At 38.6% G+C, this 17,103-nt stretch overlaps 11 protein-coding genes across 11 annotated transcripts; 4 read left to right on the top strand and 7 right to left on the bottom strand. All coding sequences in view use genetic code 12, as the record gives it.

The window, feature by feature from the left end:
• Positions 1-35: 35 nt before the first annotated feature.
• On the bottom strand, positions 36-406 carry I9W82_005471 (mitochondrial 37S ribosomal protein YMR31; the record flags this gene model as incomplete). Its single annotated transcript, XM_067694651.1, has 2 exons — positions 36-268; positions 340-406. The coding sequence occupies 2 exons, from the start codon at positions 404-406 to the stop codon at positions 36-38; spliced, it is 300 nt and encodes a 99-aa protein (XP_067546951.1).
• A 427-nt stretch (positions 407-833) lies between these two features.
• I9W82_005470 (uncharacterized protein) lies at positions 834-1,715 on the top strand (the record flags this gene model as incomplete). Its single annotated transcript, XM_067694650.1, has 1 exon — positions 834-1,715. One exon carries the CDS (start codon positions 834-836, stop codon positions 1,713-1,715), a length of 882 nt encoding a protein of 293 aa, XP_067546950.1.
• A 68-nt stretch (positions 1,716-1,783) lies between these two features.
• Positions 1,784-2,722, top strand: I9W82_005469 (uncharacterized protein; the record flags this gene model as incomplete). The annotated part of the gene is made up of 1 exon (XM_067694648.1): positions 1,784-2,722. One exon carries the CDS (start codon positions 1,784-1,786, stop codon positions 2,720-2,722), a length of 939 nt encoding a protein of 312 aa, XP_067546949.1.
• Positions 2,723-2,732: 10 nt separating this feature from the next.
• I9W82_005468 (polyphosphatase) lies at positions 2,733-3,290 on the bottom strand (the record flags this gene model as incomplete). The annotated part of the gene is made up of 1 exon (XM_067694647.1): positions 2,733-3,290. The coding sequence occupies one exon, from the start codon at positions 3,288-3,290 to the stop codon at positions 2,733-2,735; it is 558 nt and encodes a 185-aa protein (XP_067546948.1).
• Positions 3,291-3,379: 89 nt separating this feature from the next.
• On the top strand, positions 3,380-4,045 carry I9W82_005467 (uncharacterized protein; the record flags this gene model as incomplete). The annotated part of the gene is made up of 1 exon (XM_067694646.1): positions 3,380-4,045. The coding sequence occupies one exon, from the start codon at positions 3,380-3,382 to the stop codon at positions 4,043-4,045; it is 666 nt and encodes a 221-aa protein (XP_067546947.1).
• Positions 4,046-4,068: 23 nt separating this feature from the next.
• On the bottom strand, positions 4,069-4,389 carry I9W82_005466 (uncharacterized protein; the record flags this gene model as incomplete). The annotated part of the gene is made up of 1 exon (XM_067694645.1): positions 4,069-4,389. One exon carries the CDS (start codon positions 4,387-4,389, stop codon positions 4,069-4,071), a length of 321 nt encoding a protein of 106 aa, XP_067546946.1.
• Positions 4,390-4,598: 209 nt separating this feature from the next.
• IMP2 (endopeptidase catalytic subunit) lies at positions 4,599-5,084 on the top strand (the record flags this gene model as incomplete). Its single annotated transcript, XM_067694644.1, has 1 exon — positions 4,599-5,084. The coding sequence occupies one exon, from the start codon at positions 4,599-4,601 to the stop codon at positions 5,082-5,084; it is 486 nt and encodes a 161-aa protein (XP_067546945.1).
• A 181-nt stretch (positions 5,085-5,265) lies between these two features.
• On the bottom strand, positions 5,266-6,732 carry I9W82_005464 (uncharacterized protein; the record flags this gene model as incomplete). Its single annotated transcript, XM_067694643.1, has 1 exon — positions 5,266-6,732. The coding sequence occupies one exon, from the start codon at positions 6,730-6,732 to the stop codon at positions 5,266-5,268; it is 1,467 nt and encodes a 488-aa protein (XP_067546944.1).
• A 1,194-nt stretch (positions 6,733-7,926) lies between these two features.
• I9W82_005463 (uncharacterized protein) lies at positions 7,927-9,519 on the bottom strand (the record flags this gene model as incomplete). The annotated part of the gene is made up of 1 exon (XM_067694642.1): positions 7,927-9,519. One exon carries the CDS (start codon positions 9,517-9,519, stop codon positions 7,927-7,929), a length of 1,593 nt encoding a protein of 530 aa, XP_067546943.1.
• A 1,026-nt stretch (positions 9,520-10,545) lies between these two features.
• On the bottom strand, positions 10,546-12,207 carry I9W82_005462 (uncharacterized protein; the record flags this gene model as incomplete). Its single annotated transcript, XM_067694641.1, has 1 exon — positions 10,546-12,207. One exon carries the CDS (start codon positions 12,205-12,207, stop codon positions 10,546-10,548), a length of 1,662 nt encoding a protein of 553 aa, XP_067546942.1.
• A 1,609-nt stretch (positions 12,208-13,816) lies between these two features.
• I9W82_005461 (GIT3) lies at positions 13,817-15,589 on the bottom strand (the record flags this gene model as incomplete). Its single annotated transcript, XM_067694640.1, has 1 exon — positions 13,817-15,589. The coding sequence occupies one exon, from the start codon at positions 15,587-15,589 to the stop codon at positions 13,817-13,819; it is 1,773 nt and encodes a 590-aa protein (XP_067546941.1).
• Between the last annotated feature and the right edge of the window lie 1,514 nt (positions 15,590-17,103).

Below are 17,103 nucleotides of genomic sequence, written 5' to 3'. Positions count from 1 at the left end.
CTACACACCATACTTTTATAAGCTTCCCCCGCCTTTTAAAAGACAACTTCGGCACCTCCGCTGCTTACTTGATCAATCTCCCAATCTTTTACAGCTGGATATCTAAATCTCTTTGGTAATTCACTTCTGGAAAAGTACTCTCCATTCTGTGGTTCAACGGGACTATTGTGGTGGAAACTTCTAGATTGAGATCCGTTTGACGATACACCGACTGAGCCGGGTACCACTCCCTTTGGAGCAAGTGGATGTGGGCCTGCTGGATGAGGTTCTGTAAAAAAGAAAAAGTGGTTAGTATAAACTAGGAAAAAGATGGAATGGTAACAGATTCTATTAACATACTTGGAACGGGATGTGGTCCTCCAACGAACTTTATTGTGTGCTTTAATAGTCTAATTGATACCTTCATTGTGATTGACTTGTGGAGGATGATGTTCAATGTGATCGGTTCGTTTTTCCACAACTTTGATAGGCGAGACATTTTTTTTAGAAAAAGGTGCGCTACCATACACTTCGCAACCGATCCTGCTACTTCCGGGGCGCACCAAAGAGTAGGGCATCTAAGACTTCTTCTCTAAAAAAGCTACATTAGTATGGACGGATCAGAGTGTAAAATGTGCAAACACTATATCGTCACGGATGAAAATGTTGTAGGCAGGTACGAAGATGCTTTGCTTGTACAATACACTGATACACTAGTGGCACAAGTTTGACAAGATAGCAGCTCAGACATTAGACACTCCACAACTCTTACCTTTTCGTTTTCGCCACTGTAGGGATTCACTTAAGAATTTTATTTTCTTTTGCAACATAACAATTTCCAACAACAGCATCAAATGCCTTCACTACTTGACCTTCCACACCATGCCATATCCAGAATCTTATTCGAAAGATGGAAGATAGACAGCAAGTACACATATATTCTTTCAATTTTGTACACCTGCAAACAACTATACTATGATCACTACTATGTTTTATTCTTGTTGGCGCCACTTGTACTTGGAAAAGCCACCACTGCAACAAGTTCAAAGAGTTTACATAAATTAGCCGAGACAGGGGTTAACTGTAAGATCAAATCAGTCTACTTTGTTCAGCCAACAAAGGCTATTATCCAACAGACCGAAATGTTTTCCACATTAGTATCAGTTTCAATTAGCACCTCCTTGAATGATTTGCTCAGTATAGTATACAAACTTCCTTCATCGGTGACAGAGTTGAGCTTATGTGTCACCAAGAATGGAATGAGGAGTAGACCACCTGAAACTGTTCTCCCCGCATTTAAGCTAAAAAAGTTGACGTTTAAATCAATTTGTTGCATTCGAAGATCAAACTTCTTCTCCTTTTACGATACAATCAAGGGACCATTAACTAAAAACGTTACAGATTTAAAGTACTACAAACGACACTCCCCCGGAAGAGTTGTCTGTAACTTATTATCACAATTAATTCAAGACAACATATCCACATTAGTGCTGTTGGAAATGGAGACTATAAATCTTGACCAATTGTGGTTTCTGTTAAAAGATAATATTCCTAACAACAATAACAAGATTGCTGTTATTAGAGTGAATCACATGGCTACAAATTTGGAAGTCGTTGCTGAAATTATCAAAATATGCAAGGAGATCCACTACACTAACAACCTCTTGGGCTACAAATGGATTTGGTGGCAAAATGAAGATAGAACATTGATGCAGAAAGTGGTTGCTACCAAATGATTTTCGAAAAGAAAAAAAGTGAAAACCACTTCCACGACAATTCATCAACGTTCTTCTTCCAGCACATCATGTCCGACAGGCTTTCAAAAACTATTCAAAGGTTTCAATCCAAGATTGACTCCGGATCTTTTTACGAAGCTCATCAAACATTGAGAACAATTACCAACAGATATGTCAAAGCAAAACAGTATCCAGAAGCCAGAGACCTTTTGTATCAAGGTGCCAACATATTAATTCAAAACAAGGAGTATGCATCAGCTTCCGACTTGATTAATTATATTATACAAATCTACGAAGAAGAAGAATTGAAGGTCACGAACAAAGATGCCAAACTCAAGTTAATTGAGTTAATTTCAAACTTGCCCAACAGTGATCCCCTGCTCAATGATTTAGCAAAGGCTAGCATAACGTGGTCACAGAAATCAGAAGGTTGTAAGAACTTTGGCGATAACGACTTGCATCATTTATTCGGATCCAAGCTTCTACAAGCAGCAGGAGAGGACCATATCGAATATGAGCAAAAAGTGAAACTCTTTGCCGTGGCTGAATTGCACTTGGTTTTGGGTACTTTTGAATCTATTCCAATCTATGTGAATTTCCTTGTTGAAACAGCAAAAGCTAATCCAAATATTGACCCAGGAGCACTTTTAGCTAGACCTGTGTTGAATTATGCGTACTTGAAAAATATCAAATTTGTACAAGAAGCACAAACATTGTTCCTCAAAAGTATTGATATAGAGACTGAATCAATTGGAGATATAAGATATTCCAAAACTAAACCATTGCTCAATTTTGTCCAATTATTAGTCGAAGTATTGCAAAAGGATCCTCAAACAAACAGTCAAAAGTATCGTAAATTGTACGATCATTACAAACCAGAATTGCAAAAGGGAGAGATTTTAGCACCGGTAGAATACTTGGGCAAATTATATTTCAATCTAAACATTGGTAATTCAAACAACCAAGGTGGTTTAATGGCCAATCTTATGAGTGGGCTATTTAAATAGAAAGATTTAATCAATATTCATCAACATTCTTAACCTCAGCGTCCTTCTGTATCGAGCTCAGGTTCAACGCATCTACCAATTCAGGACGTTTCAGTTTGAGCAATTCATGCTTCGCCTCTGAATAAGTACACCATCTCCTCTCACGCTTCTTCATCTCTGGCCACGTTGTACTCAATTGATCAACTTGTAGTTCAAAAAAGTGGAATTCACTTTTTGGTATATGCTCTGAGTCAAAGTCACCCTTGATGACGGGAGCTTTTTGACCCCGTGAATCCAACACCACAGGTAATTTTTTAACAATTATCCCTTCGACACCTGCCTCTTCCCAAGTTTCCCTCACTGCAGTTTCCAACTCCAGTTCATCTAATTCATTACCACCTTTAGGGACTATCCAGCGGTCCTTGTGCTTTGAAGACGAGATCATAATCACTTTATCCTTGGTTTCATTCAAGCATATGCATCCAGCTACAATTCTAGCGCCAGTCTCTTCATTGTATCGCTGGTTATCCCTACCCTGTCTTGCTTCAGAGGACTTGTTGGGTAAGTTGGGATTCTTGTACTCAGTCATGCAGTGGGTGAGTTTGATGGTGCGAGGGTCGTTCATAAATTTTTGTGTTCTTTTGAAACACATTTTTCAGTCCACTTCTTTCTTCACCAATGAAGTTTCTAACTACGACAGTGGCCCTATTGGCCTATTCATTTACAGCCACAGCCCACGGAGATCACTCACAAAGTGTGCTAAAGCAAAAACCATCACATTTGAGATGGCAAGATTGGCATATGATGGAGGAACACAACATTGCCGAATATGATGCTCAAACATTTTTCACTTTGCATGATTTGAAAGGGGCAGGCCAATGGGACAGAAGTGATATACTCAACCTTTACGGAATGAAACATGAAGTAATTATTGGTGATGGATCAGGCATGGGTGAGAATTCTCGAAAAGTGACACCTGAAGTGCAAAACATGGTTGTTGAAACAATTTTCAAGTTGTTTGACACTGATAAGAATGGAGTTATAAGTAGAGATGAATGGGTCAAATTTCACACCAGTGGAGGTGAATTACCTGATTTCGGATATGGACAAGGCCACCATTTGGATTTCGAAAGTGAATATGAAGAGCATCATTGGAACCAATACCATGCCAAGGATGATCCTGATACAAAGATAAAACACAAGGAGGATATTGAACATGAGATGTTGCATCACAAACACGAGATTGAAGAGACTCATGACCGTTCTGCAGAGTTGAAAGAGTTGACTAAAAACTTTTTATCCAAAATAAGGATTGAGAACTTGAAACCAAAGTATCGTTCTTAATATATACACTCTATTACTATCCTCTATTTGTTTATAGATCCAAATGCACAATTCCTCAAATCCTCTAGCTCATGCGTACATTTCAGCGTTTGGTTCTTGTTCATTTTTAAGCATGCTTCGTAAGCTTGCAACTTACCTGAACATTCGCCTTGAATCTTTTGGAACGATGGAACTGAAGTTCTAATACACTGTGTTAGTTCAACTTGTTGCTTTAGGCAATGTTCTGGATCAGGTTGGGGTAAGGACATACACTGATGGAAGGCGAGAAACTGATGAGGACAACATCTGGCTATATCTTCTAATAGGATTTGATCTAACAATCCACCTTTCTGTTGTAAAGACATCTTCTAAGCGGCAATGGATGATATCTGAGTAAAAGAGACTAGAACCAATGGTGCAAAAGTTGCAAGAAAAAGAAGCAATGAAAAGAGAATCAACGCGATTTGAAAAATTGTTTTCCTTTCTTATAATACCCATTTAGCAGAGTCAATTTTTTTTTTAGTTCTTTTAGCAACTATCTTCTATACCCTGGACCTTTTTGCCCTTGCTCTTTATGCCATTAAGTCACAGTTTGAAGACCACGCTACTTACAATATCATGGCTACCCGTGCTCTACACATTCACCAACCATGTGTATCTGCCATATCAAATTTCAGGATCATCCATGACTCCAACGTTTAATCCAGGAACTTCCACAACTTCCAAAGATATCGTGCTTGTTCAGAAATACAATATAAAGACTCAGGATAACAATATACACCGAGGCGACGTCGTCATGTTTCGTCTGCCTTTGGATCCGGAAAAAGTATTAACAAAGAGAGTAGTGGGAATCAATGGAGATGTTGTACTACCGTCTTCTAATTACCCCAAGCTGGAAGTGAAGATACCACGAAATCATTATTGGGTTGAGGGTGATAACAGAGTGCATTCTGTAGACTCTAATGAGTTTGGTCCTATTAGTAAAGGTTTAGTTGTGGGGAAAGTTGTGATGATTCTTTGGCCATTGAGCCGATTTGGACAAAGTTTCGAGAGACGTTAAAGGAGCAGATAGAAGAGATAAAAGCGAAGGATGTACTATCAGAAAGGGAATCAAGTATAGGAAGAGTTTCTGAAAATGTTATAGAAATTGTGTAACTACGTATACATGTATCATCAAATCATAGAATTCAAATTATATAAAGATATCTTAAGATAGAGCTAAATGCGAGGGGATGACCCACCTACTTGCCATTCTTTGCATCCTTGATATGTAGAACAAGAGTAGGAAGGAACGCCGCTCCACCAATAATTCCCGCCATCATACTATAAGCAACGGTGAATCCCAACTTGGCAAACATAATTGGGAAATAAAATGGACCAATAAATGCAAGCGTTTGTCTAACAACAGTGATAAACAAGATGATTGCTCCAGCTTGTGTATGATCCATATCAATACAGTATGCAATGAATGGTGATGTCATGATTTGCAAACCAAATGAGGCCAATGCACAACCTATCAAAGGGGTGACATTCCATGTAGTAGCAGCATCTATCTGTACTCCAAACACAACTAATCCAATAATACAAGTGGCAAATCCAGGATATGTAATCCATAATCTAAATGAAGGACCTCTACCTCTTTTTTGACCCCATGCAACCAATTTATCAGACATGAAGCCACCAACCTCACCAAGAGCAGCACCAATAATAAATGAAATAAACTGTAATCCTAAAGCTTGTGGACCTAAGCCAAATTTGAGATACATGACTTCAGGAATCTCAATATTCAAGGCGATATTTGCATGAAGAAAACACATGGAATACACAAACGTTGGAATAAAAATCCTCAAGTTTGAAAAAAACACCATTGGGTAAAAGGTTTTCTTTAAAGTGATGTGGTTTTCAGGGAAAATGGCCTTGAAGCGTAATTGCTTGAACCTGTTTGTCTCATTTCTTGATAAGTCTTCATGGTTAAACAGCGACTCCTTTCCAAGGAACACATAACAGACAGCTTGTCCAAAGTTGATCAATGTGAAAACCACGTGAATGTACTTTGGATCTTGGTGTTGTGCAACAATTCCCATCAACAAAGCACCAACCATTGTTCCCAAGTTGACTGCAATAGCCCAAATACCACTCCTAGAGCCTCTTTGATGACTGAATGTAGTTTCATTGACAACCGATCCACCCACCGCCAAACCAGGGGAGATGAAGATGGCTTGTAAGCACCTCATAGCCATCATTGTACCATAAGTTGTACTAAAGACACTTCCCAAAGAAAAGCACATAGTTCCAAGTGCTGAAATAATCAAAAGCAAACGTTTACCATACCTTTCCATCAAAGGCACCCACAACAATGGAAATACACCAACCAATACAATTTGAACTGAAACCAAGTAAGCCACATCTGGAGTAGTCATTTGATAAATCTCGGAATACATTCCAATAACAGAGACCAAACCTGATGCCATGAATGTGGCCATGAAAGCATGAAAGGCAACCATGGCTAATTGTAAATGTTTAAAACCATTTGACCAATTTAAAGGATCGTCGTCATTCATGGATGGCAAGGGGATCAAGTCATAAGTTCCATGCTTAGCAATAAGATATTGTTTATGCTCTTCTGATATTCCTGAATCATCTTCGGTAGAGATGTACTCAACTTCCTCTTTTGCTCTCACCTCCTTGTCCTCTGTTAATGATGCCATTTGTAATTGCGTAAGTTGAATTGCAGTGTCAACTTGTCAAGCGCATGGGGTACTTTTGCTGACGTATTTATACCAGCTTGAGCTCAGTTTTGTTCTCCACAAGTGAGTGGCGAAATTTATTAGTAACGTAATGATAATTCTCTAGCGCAAAATGTGAGCTTGTGGTGAATGATAAGGAACGGAAATGCAAATAACTCACCTCACCCCAAACAAAACACAGAATATCTTTACCAAAAGGAAAGTTGTAATATTATAAGAAAAAAAACGACCCATTCTGGAAACGAAAAGTAATAAATTTTGGGCCCGATTCCTATATATATGAAAAGAAATTGGTTTTGTAATTCTATGGTGATCGATGGTTATTTTCTTGGTGATGTGATGAAATTCTCAAAAAAAAATAAAAATTATTAACGACATTAGTTTGTGGGTTGTAGCTTGGATAATCAATTATCCTAGTCCGGGGTTCAAGGTACTCTCAAGCAGCAGCATTTGACAACCCAACGGAGATGATATCTTCTTTGATGATGCTCAAGAGTTTGAGTAGTATCTCCTTCCCCTTTTGGTAATTATCGTGTGCAAAAAAAGAAAATGAAAAAAAAAGAAACTCAATACTTTTTGTGTTGATAAAACGGTTTTCCCTCTCTTGGAAAACCACACTTTACTAAGTTAAAAGTCATATAGCGGTCAGAGTCTGGGTATCAATGTGCTTTCCTCATAACTACTGATATCCTTTTGCTCTATGTTAACAACTGTATAATGCTGTTGGTATCGGTTGCCCAAATTCTCTTTGAATGAAGATCTTGAGTCACAAACCTCTATATACAGTACAATAATCTTACACTTTGTGCATATACGAACCAGTTGTATTTGATTTAGCCGAACACATTCAGTACTGTTACAAGATATCTCTTTAAAAGTGTAACTACAATATTTGAGATTTAGAGTACAAGATATAACTACATGAGTGCTTCTCAAGTGGGTGTAATACTACGGACTAATAAATTTGCATGTGAAGTATTTGGACCATCAAAAAGCAAGCATACACAAAAGTCTCATCAAAGATCAATATGCATCAAGGGCAAAATGTTTCAAAGTTTAAACCGCCTTGAACAAAAATAGTGGGGATCGTGTTTATGTGTTCTATGGGCGGGACATAGATTGAGCGTTCCAGACTTGCTCTGCGTTCAAGAAGCACTATATAGATTTCAAGCAGTACTCTTGTGCGGCTGGCTTTGAGTAGAAGCTGTAAGAATGTAATCTACTTGGGTGGGTAAGGTTCATTAACATAATTAATCTATTTGAAGGTACAAGTATTAACTCACACCACTTTCCTTCACCTGTAGCAATATAATGCAAAATCAACGTTGGGATGAGGGATAATCCACCAATAAGAGCTGCCATGATACCATAAGACTTTGTAAAGCCCAAATTTGAATACATATGAGGGAAGTAGAAGGGTCCAATGAATGCAAGAATTTGTCTCACAGCGATAATAAACAAGATAATAGCGCCTGCTTCGGTGTGGTCCATATCAATACAATAGGCAATAATTGGCGACGTCATGATTTGCAAACCAAATGCAGCAAGAGCACATCCAACTAAAGGTGTAACATTCCAAGTGTCTGCATGATCAATTTGTACACCAAATACAATCAAACCCACAATACAAGCAATGAACCCTGGGTATGTCAACCATAATCTAAATGAAGGACCTTTACCTCTCCCTTTACCCCAAGCAACTAACCTATCTGACATGTAGCCCCCAACTTCACCAATGGCAGTACCTATGATAAACGAAAGGAATTGCAAACCCAATGCTTGAGGACCCAAGGCAAACTTTGCAACCATCACCTCTGGAATCTCAATATTCAATGCAATATTAGCTTGAAGGAAGCACACTGAGTAAGCAAATGTAGGAATAAAGATTCTCAAGTTGCTGAAAAACTTTGCTGGGTAGATGATCTTTTTCAATGTAATATGATTCTCGGGGAAAATAGCCTTGAACCGTAATTGTTTGAACCTGTTTGTTTCATTTCTGGACAAATCTTCATGATTGTACAGAGACTCTTTTCCAAGGAACACATAGCAAACAGTTTGTCCAAAGTTGATACAAGTAAACACCACATGAATGTATTTAGCATCTTGGTATTGAGCCACAAAACCCATCAAGAAAGCACCAACCATTGTACCCAAATTCACAGAGATGGCCCATATTCCACTTCTTGATCCTCTTTGGTGACTAAATGTAGTTTCATTAACAATTGCTCCTCCAACTGCTATCCCTGGTGAAATAAATACCGCTTGCAACACCCTCATTGCCATCATGGAGCCATAGTCCTCACAAAAGACACTGCCCAACGAAAACGCCATAGCACCCACTGTTGAAAAGATCAAAAGCAATCTCTTTCCATATCTTTCCATAAAAGGCACCCATAACAACGGAAATACCCCCACAAGTAATATTTGCACCGAGATCAAATAAGCTACCCTTGATGTTGGCATGTTGAACTTCTCGGCATACACCCCAGCAACTGGTACCATACCGGTTGTCAAAAACGTAGTCATGAATCCATGAAAGGCAATCATTCCCAATTGTAAGAACTTCATTCCATTTGGCCAATTTAATGGATCATCATCACTCATAGATGGCAATGGACTCAAGTGGTAGGTTCCATGTTTAGCAATAAGATATTGCTTATGTTCTTCTGATATGTTTGGTTGGTCATCGATAGATGCGCTTTCAAGTTCCACCTTTGCCGCTGGAGCTTTTTCATCACTGGAAGACATTTTTGGTTGGATGTGATGGGATATCACTTGGAGTTTAGAATTGGGTGGTTCCCTAGTATTTATACCATTGATGCATGCCGCTAATTAGTTTACTTTACGAAAGGCATCTCAATGACATCCTATTGTCACGTAAATTGAATGGGTGGAGACATCCCGGAAATGCATTGAGGTGGTCTAAACTTTAATGGCTACTGACTCATGAATTAATAAGTTTAGGTTTAGATGACCTAAACTTGAAATTAGAGTTATCGCGTGCTGTATATAATGAGATATAGTAGTTGAATAATATTCAGGAACCTTTATGTTACTGACGACAACTAGACAGTCTAATGTCTGGAAATTAAAGTGACCAGGTCGGATATTAGCCAACTATCGCCGTAAATCAGCACAGAGTCCCGGTCAAACGTCCTCACTTTATTTCCCTTAATTCTTCGCTCACAAGGTTACAAATTTATACAGTGGCTCCTCAGAGGGGTAAATATTAGACTATAAAAACCGTTCTCAAAACTTTAAATTTGAAGCAGTTGTCATGAAACTTGAAACATGATTCACAGAAAGAAGTAATGGTTTCAAATCTCTATCAAAGATTGATACACAAAGATAGAGCCAGTTGCACCATACCCTAGTAACACATCCTATTTGGGTTTCACATTTTGTGTATCGAGAGATATTTATTCGTTTGTGGGGTCGAAAGCGCAAAAACAAAAATGCTTTTTCCGGCGCCATATCACCATAGATTTACATGGATGTGACATCGCTACTTCTTTTTCTTGTATTTCAATAAGAAATATGATTATAATCTTGCTGATTAGTACATATCGGAGAAAGCTAATGTTTGTAACATATATTTGTAGGAGACCAATCCCGCTATTATTTGACCATAAAATTCGATTTTCAGTATTTCCGGCGACCAAATCTTAATTTCCTCCCCCACTGAGGACCTCGGAAATCATACACATAGGATCTTATCTCAATAGCCATACAAAGGTTCTTAAACTATACTCAAAACTAAATAATCGTAAAAGCCTATCTCATTTGTTGAACAACAATAACCTCATCAGCATCCTTTTCCAACTCACTACTTGGCTTGGTGTCACTATTTTCCTCATCGTTTGCAATCATACCAAAGTCACCAAGTTGGTCAAACTTGGTAAATCCGTTATCACGCAAGTATTGCAAAAACAACTTGTCTTCTTTGTTGATAGCATCTTGTCCAACTGGAGGTACAAAGAATATAGTTAATGCTGCACTAAGCAAACACAATGCAGATGATACGTAGAATGGCACTTGCAAAGCCAAATCTTCATTATAAGCATATTGTCTTTGAATAGCTGGGAAAGCCCATGTACCAATGAAAGCTCCAAGTTTACCAATAGCAGCAGCAATTCCATAGTATTGACCTCTGATAGGAGTAGCTGCAGTCTTGGAAGCAAGTAAACCAGCATTATTACCAGGTCCAAACTCACCAAAGGTTGTAAAGATTCCAAACACAACAACAAAACCAGCGACATGATTTCTCAACGTATTTAAACAAGCTGACATGGCAATTCCAATGATACCTTGAATACCAACACCCAAAGCCAAAGTCAATCTAGGTCCAAAGTAATCAGCAACAATTGCACCAACAAAAGTACCTGGCATGTAGAATAAGTTGAAAACAACAGACCAACCCCAGTTTTGATACAATGTACCCTCTGGGATAATCTCTCCAATAATAATGGTGTTGAATGTACCAAATGAGTAAACTGAAAAGTCATAAATGAACCAAATTAAGGACACAATAAATAGCCTGAACCAATAAAATTTAAAGATCAACCACAATGGATAGTCTTTATAAGTAACTCTTTTCATATTCAATTTTGTAAAGTTGGTTGAGTTTGACATCTTTAATCTAATAAAAAACAAAATCAATGGAGGTATAGTTCCTAACCCAATACTGATTCTCCACAACGCACGCAAATGGTTTGGAGTAAGAATCCACAACAACACAAGTGGAACAAAACTAGCAACAACAAACCCTAAATCAATCATTGAGTTTGTAAACCAAGTAAAGTACCTATTTCTGTGTCCTGATGGCAATTGATGGGCAAACTCGGCAGCAATGACGGAACTCGTTGGATATTCCGAACCAATAGCAATACCAAGGAAGAATCTCCAAACTGTCAAACAAGCAAAGAAACCTTGAACTGTTACACCCCAGGATCCAACAGCACACAACAATGTAAACACAATCAACATAATGTTTGCAATCAACATCCCTTTATGTCTACTCATTTTGTCACTAATATACCCAAATCCAATTTGACCGATAATCGTACCGACAAACGCAATAGAACCGATATTTGACATGGCATTACTTTGGGTAAACTCGTCTCCGTAAATTATTCTCAAACAGGAGATCACATTACTGATACCAGCATTGACGTAACCATCAGAAAACAAACCAGCACCTGATGCAAAAGCTGGCCACAAGTTTTTCACTTTAACTTTTGTTTCATACTCTTCCTCACTGCTCTTAACGGTATCCTCATCATGTGCGTCGATGGATTGAAACTCGTCCATCTTTGCAAGTCTATCCTTGTGAATCAACTCTTCCTGAGACTTACCAATAGTCATCTCATCTTGAATACGACCAATCCAACCTACGAAAAGGTCATGTGCGGATTTCGGAAGATCTCTTGTAGCCATTGTTAGCTGGTGAATGAATGTACAGTTGTGCTGCTATTCATAAATGCAGTTTTGAAGGGAGGGATCTAACATGCTATATATATATTTTGGGAAACTCGAAGTAAATCTTTACTGATTGCAAAATTTAAAGTTCAGCTACTTTGAGCGCGTTTGAAGCTCTGACAGCCCACGAGGTCCAAAATAACGAGGCCATATGGTACATCTTCCACTCAAAAGGAAATTCCAATTTATACTTTTGAGTTTATAAATTTTCTTGGTTTCTTAATTCACGGCGCTAACCAAGAGCTTTTTCGCTTTGTGTGCAAATAATGGAGCATCTAGCGCGCGCCAATTGGGTAGTAAAATGTCACAAGCTCTAATAAGATCTTGCAACATGATATTTTATATCTGTATTGTTCCATAGGAACATCGTGGAAGGTGTGGTCACACAATATTCAATGAGATGGAAAGCTAAATTGCTACAAGGCGCGTTGTAACACTTGAACATTTGAGAGGCAAAGATCAAAGAGGACAGAGAAATTTGAATACTTGTGCTCATTCTGTTGACCAATCTAAGATCGATATTGTAATGCAAATAATCAGCTGTTGCTAGACTCTAGAAGCTTTAACTAGTCAAAGCTAGCAAGAGTTCAATCGGTCGCCATCGGAAAGACTCTGAATTCTTTTCTTGAAAAGATTAAACTTTTGCAATTAATTTTTCATTTTTCTGGGCCATTATAAATTTGCTTGTCGGTACTTAAATCACGAAAATTTTAAGAAGGTTCTGAAGAGTAGTGTCTTTGATGGAGAGCGCAATGCTTTGCAGTAAAGCCAGTGACAAATGAAGAGATCCTCTTTTAGTAAGATTCCCTTCAGGCGTAAATTGTTAATTACATGTTGAAACTCTCCTGGTAATTTCCAAACTGCGCCTCCAGGTCCCAGACATATGTAGCTTTCGAACTGAATGTAGGAAGAGTTTTTATACTCGCAACCTTGCACTCTCATGCAAGGTTGACTGTGATGGACTTAAATGGCTGAATTCGCTCAACACATCTTTATAGGAAGATCATTTATGGAAAATACATATGAAAGTTTATTGTAGCTACTACTATCCACCATGTTCATGATGATGGCCAGACCATCAAAGAAAAAGCTTCTTAGAGTCCGCCTTTGTAGTCGATACAGCAGTCAGAACTCAAGCCCTGTGTGCCCTGTTCTGTCGCTTCTTCTAAACACAAGCACTCAATTTTTAATGGCGTGTTAAACATCTCTATTTCACAAAAGCGTTAACCGAAACTGAACAAAATAGGCAGTACATTGAGTAAGCGGCAGGGGGCTTTTCACAAATAGCCGATACGGCATTCGAGGCGTGTTTTGATTTTATTATTTTTGAAGCCATAAGTTGCAAAAAAAACTTTTTTGCCAACCACGTGGCCACCGAATAAGCTGATTTCATTACATATCACAATGTTCAACCATGTCTACTCGCTACTAATCAAAAACATTCAATGTATTTCGAACTAAATAACATTCCAAGATGTCTAAATAACCTTGCAAAACTAAAATATAACCAAAATAATGGCGTTAATGCGCCAGGAACTATAACCTTCAAATCCGCCACACAAGCCCCTTAGTGTTTGACTTTCTTATCCAGAATATCGGCTTCATCCTTTGCTGCACCTAAGGAGTCAAACGCCATAATTTCCAGATCTGAAAACTCGGCTGCACCAGCTGGACGACCGCCAACAGCTCCATCGGTCTCATATGCCACGTTGGAGTTTCTTTTGTGCTCCTCAGCAATCATTTCAGTAACTACTCCAGGCTCTCCTAAGACAGTGATATCAAATCCATGCGATTTCAAGTAATCAACGAATTCAGCATCCTCTCTATTTATAGCATCTTGACCCACACGAGGTAAAAAGAATATTGCCAAGCAAGCACTAAACAAGCATAATCCTGAAGAGATGTAAAAAGGAACTTGCAACGACAAGTCTCCTTGACCTTCATATTTCCTTTGAATAGCTGGAAAAATATAAGTGCCAACAAAAGCTCCGATTCTTCCAACTGCTGCAGCGATTCCATAATATTGACCTCTAATGGCAGTGCCGCTAGTTTTGGAGGCCAATAACCCAATGTTGTCACCCGGACCAAATTCACCAAAAGAAGTGAAGATTCCAAAAACAACAATAAAACCTGCAATGTGCTTCTTCAATGACTTTAGGCATGCAGACATGGCTATTCCAATAATTCCTTGACAAGCGACACCAAAAGCCAAAGTCAATCGGGGGCCAAAATAATCACCAGATAATGCTCCAAGAAACGCACCCGGGATATAAAACAAGTTAAATACAACCGACCAACCCCATTGTTTCCAAAGGCGTGCGTCAGGAATAAGCTGACTGATAATAATTGTGTTGAAACTGTTGAATGAGAAAGTAGAAAAGTCGTAGACAAACCAGATTAAAGAGACAATAGTTAATCTAAACCAATAGAATTTGATTATTAACCACCATGGATAATCTCTATATCTAACATGTTTCATATTCAACTTCTCAAAAGTTTCAGAATCCTTCATCTTCAAACGGATGAAAAATAAAAGCAATGGTGGGACTACACCCAATCCAATAGCAACTCTCCACAATGCACGTAAATGACGTTCTGTGAAGATCCAAATAAGAACAAATGGAACAAATGCTGCGGTAACGAACCCGGAATCAATCATAGCGTTTGTGAACCAGGAGAAGTATCTATTTCTCTTTCCCGGTGGCAACTGGTTGGCAAATTCAGAAGCAATGACTGAACTTGTTGGGTATTCAGCACCAATACCAACACCCAAAAAGAATCTCCATACAGTCAAACAAGCAAAGAAACCTTGAGTTGTGGCACCCCAAGAACCAACGGCACATAGCAACGTAAACACAATCAACATGACGTTAGCTACCATCATACCACCACGTCTGGCAATTCTATCGGAAATGTAGCCGAATCCCAATTGTCCAACCACGGTTCCGGCAAATGCGATGGAAGCAACATTGGACATAGCGCTACTCTTGGTAAACTCTTCTTTGTAAATCATCCTTAAACAAGACAACACCGTACTGATACAGTTATTAACATAACCATCTGAAAACAAACCAGCCCCTGAAGCAAAGGCGGGCCACAAGTTGTTAATTTTGACCTTTGCAGCTGGTGCCTCATATGAATCTGATTCGCCGTCTGGGCATTCCGAAGATGACTTTTCAGATAAACTTGAGCCTTCATGTTTGGAATGGAAATGGGGGTTGTGTAGATCTTCGTCAAGTAGCTGCTGCTTGGATTTGAATATGGTCACCTCTTGGGGAATTCTTTCTGCCCAACCGCAAAAGGCTTCTCTGAAACTATGTGGTAAATCTCTTGATGCCATTTTTATTTAGTCTATGCTTGATTGAAAATGTTTGTATGCTTGAATAATTTTTCATTCACTGTCGTTAATGTTGTTATCAATTGAAAGTGAATTAAACCAATGGTAAGGAAAGTTAATTTCTGACCAAATGAAATCTCAGGACTCAGTGCAAAAAAGTTGGGATATGCCATATTTATATTAGTTTCTATTTCAAGCACCATTTGAACTAAACATTGAGAATTCAAGTGGATTATGGAAAACATGAACATGCAATAGAAAAAAAAAATCTGGCGTTTATTTGGAATTTCTGATATGTATCACAAACATGTAAAGCGCGTGAAAAAAAAAAAAAAATATTTCAATTAAAAATATTAGACCAAATCAGGGGACAATTGTTTCCTTTTTGTGCCATTGGCGAAGGTTCTCATATTCCTGACAATACGCTTAAAAATATTAAAAACCGTCATTGTAGAGGACGTCAAAGGAAAGCATTATGGATTGTGCTTCTCTATTGAGCTAGTTTTCTAGTATGACTCCCGCTCTCTTCGGTACATTTATTTGGTTTAGTACAGCGCGCACACTTTCTCTTTTGTACCTTTCTCCGCTTTTCATAATTTCCGTTAGAGCGTCTCGAAAACTGGACGTGAAATAGTCAAATTCAGTGTAAACGAGTGCCACTAACGCGTTATGAAACCTGTATTTTGTCGCTTGTGGCTACAACCTATAAACGTACGGCCCTGGATCGTTAATCATTGAACTATGGCTTTAGCTCCATTGAGTTATAAAGAGCTAGAATTCTTGCATGTTCGTTTTAGTGCAAGCAAATACGTAGACTGGCTGGACAGGAAGAACATAGGAGATACCTGCTATACATACGCATACACAACGATATCAAGAGGGAAGCTTCAGCCGACGGCCCAGCTGGTCTAAAATTTAAGACCTCCTATGGGATAGGCTTCGTAAATCATTGCCTCCTTTGTCTTCCAGTTGTAAACAGGGAGCCTCCCGCCGCCGTATTGTTATCGTATACATTTACAAAAACCGTGCAGTGAATTTGAGACCGTACCGTCAGGTCGTGTGAATCGGCTCTAATTTTCCTATCCGTGTTTAGCCGATTGAGATATAAGATACGCTACCCATAAGATGCATTAAAGGTTTCCATGGGTACTTTATTTGCAGTATGTGTGCAGTGGCATTATTCTTTCTACGGAATTCCAAAGTCTCTCTTGATTTAGGCATTCGGACTTCCGTTGATTGTATTGTGACATACTCCTAATCAATTTCTTTGAAATCTATTGGCTATTGCGTTGGTACAAAATATGATTTGGATTTTGCATACCCGGATATTCCACAGAAAAACTGAAAAAATTTTTTCACCTTTCAAAATGCCGTACGATTTTTCCAATTCTTCTATGAAAACCTACACAGTTCAAAAGAGCACGGATCCTATTTATCAAAACCATTTCAGGGACCCTGACTATGTTCAATCTCAAGCACCGTTGCGGTGCTGTCCTCATAGAAGAAGAAAGCGCACC

The sequence above is a fragment of the Candida metapsilosis genome (assembly GCF_017655625.1).
Source record: "Candida metapsilosis strain BP57 chromosome Unknown scaffold7, whole genome shotgun sequence".
In the NCBI taxonomy this organism is placed as follows: Eukaryota; Fungi; Ascomycota; class Pichiomycetes; order Serinales; family Debaryomycetaceae; genus Lodderomyces; species Lodderomyces metapsilosis.
Note: the sequence above shows the minus strand (reverse complement) of the source record. Positions and strands in the feature narration are given on the sequence as shown.